General features: G+C 49.0%; 1 protein-coding gene across 1 annotated transcript in view; it reads right to left on the bottom strand.

Moving 5' to 3' along the window:
• Positions 1-3,642: 3,642 nt before the first annotated feature.
• kif26ba (kinesin family member 26Ba) overlaps positions 3,643-9,607 on the bottom strand; it is a 285,786-nt gene continuing 279,821 nt past the window's right edge. The window contains exons 19-20 of the mRNA XM_078230644.1: positions 7,229-7,385; positions 3,643-4,169 (exon numbers count right to left, since the gene is read on the bottom strand). Coding sequence (XP_078086770.1) covers positions 4,021-4,169; positions 7,229-7,385 — 306 coding nt within the window. The 3' untranslated portion in view covers positions 3,643-4,020. The remainder of the gene's footprint in view (positions 4,170-7,228; positions 7,386-9,607) is intronic.

The following is a 9,607-nucleotide window of genomic DNA, read 5'->3' as shown; positions in this document are numbered from 1 at the left end:
GTGAGATGGGGCACCCCCCCCAATCCCCACAGTGTGATGGGGGCACCCTGCCTCCCCCCTCACCGTGAGACAGGGGAGTTCCCCCTCCATCGCACAGTGTGCCGGGGCACCCCCCCTCCACCACAATGAGACGGGGGCACTCAACAGTGAGGTGGATGTGTCTGACAGTGAGACGGATGTGCCAGACGCAAGATGGGCCAGTCAGGCGGTGCCCACCGTGTATCGGACCAATGGATGGAGACGCCAAACACGGAGACAGACATTTCAACTGGTCAGACAGCGAATGGGGCATGCCAGACGGCAAGGGGGTGGGGAGGGGGTGTGGGGGTAAGATAGTGGGTGCGCCGGCAAGCAAGAATGCCAGTGTTTGTGTCGCCTCTTCTGACCGTATACAGGAGACCGCCTTGTCTCAACAAGCCAGTAACTCTGCGTTTAACAGGATGTAAAATATAATGTTTATTCACAATACCAGGCTACAATATTTGACTATGGTACACATTTTATACAATGGGGTTAGGTAAACAGCAAGCCTCTGTTGTTCCGACATGTAGAGTCCAAGATTACAATGCAAAGGAAAGTAAGCTGGGACGAAGGAAGAGCAATGTGAAATCAGGTGACTGTACAAAACAATGCATAGTTAGCACTGGTTAGCCTCTTATCATGATGTGAAAATAAATTACAAAATACAAGCAACTTTATAAAACAAGGGCATCCTGAGTTCATAAATAAATTATGTCCTTCATACATAACATGACATAGAATTGTTAGTCGGCAGCAGTTCCAAATGTGGAATTAATTTCAGTCGAGAGAGAGAGAGACGATGTATAAACATTCAGAGCAAAAAACTGCCTCAAGCACCATTAAAGAGATAAATATCCACAAAATATAATGCATGACTTTGGGAAAGACCACACAGAGACAAGGTGCTTCCCGGGCAGACTAACACCGCGCTGGCTCTCGCTCTTTGATTGGGATGTGTGACTGCCCCCGGGGTGACTGGGATTCCACAGGAAAAGGCCTAGCCGAGTCCAGGAACAGGTGTGAAATGCTCTGAATCCCACCCTCCCCCGGCAGCCAAGTCTGCCAACGATTAGCTCTCTGCAGAGCCTGACTGGCTCTTCGAGCTGCGGAGCAAAAGGGCAATAAAATAATCGCCCGCAATGAAACTGATGAACCCAGCGTGGACTGGGCAGTGTGACACCCTCACTCACCTGTTTCCAGCATATTAACTTAGAGTCTAATGTTGGGGGTGGGGTGGTGTAGAGTGGGGTGGCGGACGACAGGGGGAGGGGTTGGTGTTGGGAGGGGGGAGATGGGTTTGTAACCATTTACAAACCCAGCTTGGTGGTGGCACAGTGGTTAGCACTGCTGCCTCGCACTGCTAGAGACCCGGGTTCAATTCCCGGGTCTCGTCACTGTCTGTGTGGAGTTTGCATGTTCTCCCTGTGTCTGCGTGGGTTTCCTCCGGGTGCTCCAGTTTCCTCCCACACTCCGAAAGATGCGCTGGTTAGGTGCATTAGGCCATGCTAAATTCTCCCTCAGTGTTACCCGAGCAGGTGCTGGAGTGTGGCAACTCAGGGACTTTCACAGTAACTTCATTGCAGTGTTGATGTAAACCTACTTGTGACACTAATAAATAAACTTTATTTATCTCCATTCACCATTCTTTGCCGCCGGCACGGACTGGCAGCTGACAGGATGGCGCACAAGCTGCATGCCAACGGGTTGGGTTCATGGTGCCGACATCTTCATCAGGTCACCCAACCGAATGGAAGGGAGTCACCATGGGGAGAGAGACGGACGGAGGGGTGGGAACAGACTGGGAGATGGAGGTCGGATTGGCGATCGGGATTCTGACACGTGCTTCACCTACGGTTAGAAGAAACGTGAATTGCTTTCAACCGTCAATAATTCTTGCTTTGGAATCACGGCAAATAGAAAGCGACTTTTATCTTGGAAACAACCCTCCTGGTTCTGAATTTAATTTAGAGAGATTTCAGAGGCAGCCCAGTTAAATGTCAGATTATTCAACCCAGGATCAGACTGATGCTGACTGCCGATTAATCAGTCACTGTGAACCTCTCACTTTGGCACATTCCATCAGGATTTAGGTTGGCAGAATTGCGTTCAAATCTCCGCTGTTTCTTCAGCATGTGCAACGCCCCGAGCAGTGTTTCTGTTCTGGGAACAGATTTGTCTTGTGCAGGGCACTTGCCAATGTCCGCGAGGCCTGGACAATGTTGCAGCCTCCTTTAACAAAAGGCCAAGCTGTATTTTCATCAAAAGACCCTGGGGAGATCACAGGCAGGGCCTTTCTTTCCATTTGTTGGTTATCAGAAATCTGGAGCCAAAGCTAATGGCCATGAATGGTATAGCAGGCTCGAGGGGCTGAATGGCCTGCAAGGGAGATGCAGCAACATTACTGAAGGGAGATGCAGTAACATTACTGTGTTGCTTGCTAGTTACACACACACATGTACTACTGTGTACATGAAAGTATGAGCAGAGCGAGATTTTACATGTGTGTATGAGTGTGACTTGTACGTTTATCTCACGGCACGGTGGCGCAGCGGGTTAGCACGGCTGCCTCACAGCGCCAGGGACCCAGGTTCGATTCCCGGCTTGGGGGGTCACTGTCTGCGTGGAGTTTGCACTTTCTCCCCGTGTCTGCGTGGGTTTCCTCCCACAGTCCAAACGCATGCGGGTTAGGTGGATTGGCCATCCGAAATTGACCCTAGTTTCGGGGGAATTAGCAGGATAAACATGTGGGGTTACGGGGATAGGGTGGGACAGTGGTCGGTGCAGACTCAATGGGCCGAATGGCCTCCTTTTGTCCTTGTAGAGTTTCTATGATTCTCACTGATAACCGTCAGTCGCGAGAGAGGTGTTCATGTGCTTTCAAACTGGTTTTGTACAAAGGTTGCAGGGATCTGCCCGAGAGGCACCATTGTGGTTCTGAGTGGTCTATTCACCGTTAGTAAAAAGACAATCACTTTATTAATGTGCTGTTTCCTGACTACTGAACTACTCTATTGATACAAGTTACTTAAAAACAGCAAGTAGTTAAAACACCTAGTAAAACAATCTCGAGTTTATCCTTTACCGAAACATCAGCTTTCTTAATGTATATCTCCACCGGATTATTAAAAACTCAACTCCACACAACAATGTCCTTTACAATCAGCCAAAGCTGTTTAGAAAAAGAAGCGTACCATGTGACGTTGACTCAAACCAAATATTCTCCCGTGGACCCGCGGGGAGGGGGGAGATTGCTGGCATTGTCCCCTCCCGCCCGCTCCCAACCCGGTTTTTAATCCTGGTGTGAAGGTTGGCTGGCGCACATGGAGTGTAGGTTTGCAGTTTGGTTTACAAAATGGATACTGCCTCTATAACTGAACGGCAAAACATTCATCATCTAGCACCAACTGTACAATAATGAGTCCATGTAAGATTTTGGATAATACAATATAATAAAGTTTACAAGGCACTTGTAGTCCTTCTGTATATCATTCTGAAGATCTCAGTAACAGCCCTTCATTCCCCCCAAACCCTGCTGCAACCACCCCCCTCCCCGCCACTTCCCCCCCCCCCCCCCCCTCCCTCCCTCCCCCCACCCCCCACACCCACCCACAATCACCCACCCACTGAACAAAGGGGAGCTGGAGCAAGCAATTCGTATTTACAACATAAAAGTTCCTCAAAGTGCTTTGACAATCTGACGAAAGAATGAATGTTCTCCGGGGCTCCCATATTCAGCCCCCTCCTCTCGTTCTCTTCCGTCTCTCTCTTGTATACATTCTGCCGTTTGAAAGATAAAGAAATCCTCTCCTCGCGTTACGTGCTGCACACTTCACCTTCCCGTCCTCGCCGCCCCGGTATCTTTGGATGTTTCTTTTTTTTTTTGTTTCGTTTTCCTCCCCCTCCTGCCTTCCCCTCTGCCGTGCGCTCGCTCACTTGCTCGCTCGCTCGGCTCCCCCCCACCCCTACCCCACCCCACCCCCCCCCCCCCCCCCCCCCCCGTTAGCGCCTCCCGCAGGCTATGTCGAAGCACGTGATCATCATGAGGTGCGCCTTGCAGAAGTTGACACGGTGTTCCAGCCGCTCAGTGACGCACTCCAGAGCCTCCAGATACTCCAGCGAATCCACCTCGAAACCCTGATCCAGGTCAACTGGGGAAAGAGAGGTCAGGACATGTGGTCATCAGAGCCGTGAACCAGAGGAGGCAGGTGAGGAATTATAGAGTCTGCTACCTCCCTCTGTATGTTGTTTTTTTACAGTAATACATGTCTTTATCATGTGGATGTACAGAACCATAGAAAAGTTACAGCACACATTCGGCCCATCTTGTCCATGCCAGCCCGAGGACACCCAGATACCCTTTCTAATCCCACCTTCCTGCACCCGCCCCACAGCCCTGTAGCTTACAGCACCAAAGGTGCAGATCCAGGTACTTTTCAAAGGAGTTTAGGGTCTCTGCCTCCACCACCAATTCGGGCAGCGAATTGCAGACACCCACCACCCTTTGCGTAACGAGGTTCTTCCCCATGTCCCCTCTACACCTGCTGCCACTTATCTTAAATCTACGTCCCTAAATAAACTTTAAACTTTTAAACCCTATTGTGATGATGTTCCCAGGTATCTGCTGCCCTGGTCCGAGATGGAAGTGATTGTGGGTTTGGAAAGCCTTGGTGATTTGCTTGGTAGAATTCTCTGCCAAGAGAAACAATTTTATCCTGTCCACTCTGTCTCTTCCCCTCATAATTGTATACACCTCTATCAAGTCACCCCTCAACCTTCTTTGTTTCAAGGAAAATAACCTCAATCTATCCAATCTCTCCTCCTAGTTACACTTTTCTAGTTCTGGCAACAGAGAACATAGAAACATAGAGGATAGGAGCAGGAGGAGGCCATTTGGCCCTTCGAGCCTGCTCCGCCATTCATCACCATCATGGCTGATCATCCAACTCTACAGCCTAATCCAGCTTTCTCCCCATAACTTCTTGTAAGCCTCCTCTGCACTCTCTCCCCAGAGCAATTATGTCCTTCCTGTACTATGGTGACCAGAACTGCACACAGTGCTCCAGCTGAGGCCCCACCAGTGTTTTGTACAATTCCAACATTATGGGGCGAATGATCCTGTTCTGCCGCCACGGGAATCGAAGCGGGCCAGGGGCGGACCATGGAAATGTCTGTTGACCTTGGGCGGGATTTTCCAGTTTCGGGGTGAGCGTAATTGGAAAATCCTGCCTTATATTCTTCCTTTTATTTTTTTATACCTCTACCAATGAAGGACAGCATTCCTATAAGCCTTCTTTACAATCTCGTTTATTTGAACTTACGTAATTTAGTGGGGTCTATACTGTGTGCCGTTGAGTTATCCGCTCTAGAGAACGGAATTTTACAGTTAGTGGCTGAGGGAGTGTCGGCAATTCAAGATTAGATTGGAGGGTCAGGATGGAGAATTATGGTTGGGGTGGTTAAATACCAACACGGACTAGTTGGACCGAATGGCTGGTTTCCATGGTGTGAACTTCTAAATATACATTAATATAAAGAGGATAGTCCAGGTTCAGTCCTATGTATGTGCCAATATAATTAATACTAATCACTCCCTCAACCACTGGCGCACACAGTGTACCATCTACAAGATGCACTGCAGCAAATCACCAAGGCTTTCCAAACCCACAATCACTTCCATCTCGGACCAGGGCAGCAGATACCTGGGAACATCATCACAATAGGGTTTAAAAGTTTAAAGTTTATTTATTAGTGTCACAAGTTGGCTTACATTAACACTGCAATGAAGTTGGGCACTGCAGGGGACTGGAGTGCGTCATCAGTCCCGAGAGTGACATTTTGATTTAATTAGTTAAGTTTCCTTTTGATATTTTAGTTTAGTTACTGTGTCCTACAGGGTCTGTCACACCTGTCACTTTTGTTTAATTTATTGATAATCATTTTATTAAAAGAGTGTAGCGTTTTTCACAGTGCCCAGACATCTCAAAGCATTTTACAGCCAATGGAATACTCTGAAACGGTCGTCACTGATGGAATGCAGGATACTTACAAAGTTTGCCCCAAAACACCCCGTGTTGCTTTTAGATGCATCGTGCCCTGTTTATCTCCAGGCACACCCTGTCGGGGGAAAGAGCCAAGCTGGGCTTTTGTGTGTCTCACTGTCGGGACTCCCTGTAACTCTAACAAAAACAGAAAATGCTGGGGAATCTCAGCAGGTCCGACAGCATCTGTGGAGAGAGAATAGAGCCAATGTTTCGAACCTGGATGACCCTTCATCAGTCTAAAACGTTGGCTCTATTCTCTCTCCACAGATGCCGCCAGACCTGCTGCGACTTTCCAGCATTTTCTGTTTTAGTTTCAGATTCCAGCATCCGCAGTATTTTGCCTTTATCCTGTAACTCTAGCTCCTCTTCACCTCGCTGAGTTTATAAAATGTATATCGGAAAGTCCTGGGAGCGCGCTCCTTCCAAAATTCCAGCCTTTCCGGCTCTGCCTATCGCAGGAAGGAACATGCTCGTAGGCAAATAGCATGTTGGCCTTCATTGCGAGAGGTTTTGAGTACAGGAAGAGGGATGTGTTGTTGCAATTATGCAGGGCCTTGGTGGGGCCACAGCTAGAATATTGTATACAGTTTTGGTCTCCTTTTCTGAGGAAGGATGTTCTTGCTCTCGAGGGAGTGCAGCGAAGGTTTACCAGGCTGATTCTGGGGATGGCGGGGCTGATGTATGAGGAGAGATTGACTAGATTAGGATTGTTTTTGTTGGAGTTCAGACGAATGAGGGGGGATCTCATAGAGACTTATAAAATTCTAACAGGACTGGACAGGGTAGATGCAGGGAGGATATTCCCGATGGTGGGAGAGTCCAGAACCAGGGGTCACAGTCTGAGGATTCGGGATAGACCGTTTAGGACGGAGATGAGGAGACATTTCTTCACCCAAAGAGTGGTGAGTCTGTGGAATTCATTACCACAGGAAGTAGTTGATGCCAAAACATTGAATGTATTCAAGAGGCGGCTGGATATAGCACTTGGGACGAACGGGATCAAAGGTTATGGGGAGAAAGCAGGATTAGGCTATTGAGTTGGATGATCAGCCATGATGGTGATGAATGGCGGAGCAGGCTTGAAGGGCCGAATGGCCTCCTCCTGCTCCTATCTTCTATGTTTCTGTGTACCTGGAAGATTAGAGACCGGGATGGGGGATACTTACACTCACTGATCCATTTAGTTGGATCCAGCATCAGTCGCTGCTTAGTGGCTTCCAGCTCCTTCTTCAGTATGTCGTATCTGGTTTTGACCTCTGAGATCCGCTGCTGCCGATGCTCCAGGATCTTCAGCTTTGCGTTAAAACAGACGAGTCCCCGCAACTGGAATGAGGAATGGTGAAGTGTTTCTTTAAGTTCTGTTTGCTTCCTCTTTCACTTACAGTCAGGAGAGGACAGGGCAGGTCCACGGAGCCAAGGGTAAGGTACGTTAGCACATAGGTACGACTCAGCGAGGACAAGAGGTCTACCAGATTATGATAGGTTCACATGAAGTAGACAAAGAAAAGTATGTTCCCATATTTTTGCCAGCACACGGGACAGGGGGGGGAGGGGGGGTGGAGGTGGGGGGGGAGGTGGACAGATTTAAGGTTCTGGGCAAGAGATGCAAGGGGGGAATGTGAGGGAGAATTTTTTTCTAATAGGTAAATTACCAAATGGCCTGGAACTCATTAGTTACGAGGATGGTGGAAAGATGATGAAGAATTTCAAAAGGACATTAGAAATCATAGAATCATAGAAACCCTACAGTACAGAAAGAGGCCATTTGGCCCATCGAGTCTGCACCGACCACAATCCCACCCAGGCCCTACCCCCATATCCCTTCATATTTTACCCGCTAATTCCTCTAATCTACGCATCCCAGGACACGAAGGGGCATTTTAGCATAGCCAATCAACCTAACCCGCACATCTTTGGAATGTGGGAGGAAACCGGAGCACCCGGAGGAAACCCACGCAGACACGAGGAGAATGTGCAAACTCCACACAGACAGTGACCCAAGCTGGGAATCGAACCCAGGTCTCTGGAGCTGTGAATTGGATGGGCACTTCATAGAATCCCTATAGTGCAGAAGGAGGCCATTCGGCCCATCGAGTCTGCACCTACACTTTGGCAGAACATTCTACCCAGACCCTATCCCCATAACCCTGCATATTTACTCCGCTGATCCCCCCAACCAACACAGCTTTGGACACTAACGGGCAATTTATCATGGCCAATCCACCTAACCCGCACATCTTTCGCACTGTGGGAGGAAACCGGAGAACCCGGAGGAAACCCACGCAGGCACAAGGAGAATGTGTAAACTCCACACGGACAGTGACCCAAGGCTGGAATTGAACCTGGGTCCCTGCTGCTGTGAGGCAGCAGTGCTGACCACTATGCTGTCCCTTGTGGGAGTTAAACTGGCAGACGTTCCCGGGATAGAGCAGGCGGATGGGATTGACTGGACTGCCGTACGGAGCATCCGAGTGGAGTCAATGGACCGAGTGGCTAGTCACTGACTCTAGGAGATAAAGAACAAAGAAAATTACCGCACAGGAACAGGCCCTTCGGCCCTCCGAGCCTGCATCAACCATGCTGCCCGACTGAACTAAAACCCCCCACCCTTCCGGGGACCATATCCCTCTGTTCCCATCCTATTCATGCATCTGTCCAGGCGCCCCTTAAAAGTCACGATCGTATCTGCTTCCGCTGTCTCCCCCGGCAATGAGTTCCGGGCACCCACCATCACCCTCTGTGTAAAAAAACTTGCTTCCCCTCAATTCCTCTATCCTAAGCGGGCCACCCCCATCAGCACCTTGTGGCGTGCTCGACATTCTGGGACAAAGGGAGGGAACAGTGTCCTGAAAAGGGGAATTTCACAAACTGGGCGACAGATTGGAAAGCTGGACGTTGACAGCAGTGACCTGAAGGTTTATCCTGGTTCCATGTGCGAGGTCAGTATGGGAATAAGAAGGTGCAGGAGGTAAATGGGTGATGGTGAGGCAGTGTTACAAGCGCAGGGTTCGAATCACTGGGACAGTGAAACAGGTTTGGGGAGGAATGGGTCTGAATAGGAAGAGACCTGAAGAATGCATGGGGTAAATAACCACAGTGGGAAAAGTAGCCCCTTCCGAGGGTGGAGGGAGGAGGGAAGAGAGGACCCGGGTGCGTTAACATATTGGAGGAAGGGAACACACAATAATGATGGACAAATAAGCTAGGGGAGATTAAATAAAAGACATGAGACGGAAGAACAGAAGGAGGAATTATAATCAATTAAAACAGAAAATTCTGGAAAAACTCAGCTGGTCTGGCAGCATCTGCGGAGAGAGAAAATAAAGTTAACGTTTTGCGTCCACATGACTTTTCTGTCGAACCGTCCTGAGGAAGAGTCAGATTGGACCCCGAACGTTAACTCGAGTTTCTCTCTCCACAGATGCTGCCTGACGGGCTGAGATTTTTCAGCATTTTCTGTTTTTTATTTCAGATTTCCAGCATCTGCAGTGTTTTCCCTTAAATGAGGGAGGAATTACAATTTTGTCCTTAAAATTTGGAGCTTG

Source organism: Mustelus asterias, chromosome 15, assembly GCF_964213995.1.
Source record: "Mustelus asterias chromosome 15, sMusAst1.hap1.1, whole genome shotgun sequence".
Taxonomy (NCBI): domain Eukaryota; kingdom Metazoa; phylum Chordata; class Chondrichthyes; order Carcharhiniformes; family Triakidae; genus Mustelus; species Mustelus asterias.
The sequence above is the reverse complement of the archived record's forward strand: the minus strand, read 5'-3'. Positions and strand labels throughout refer to the sequence as shown.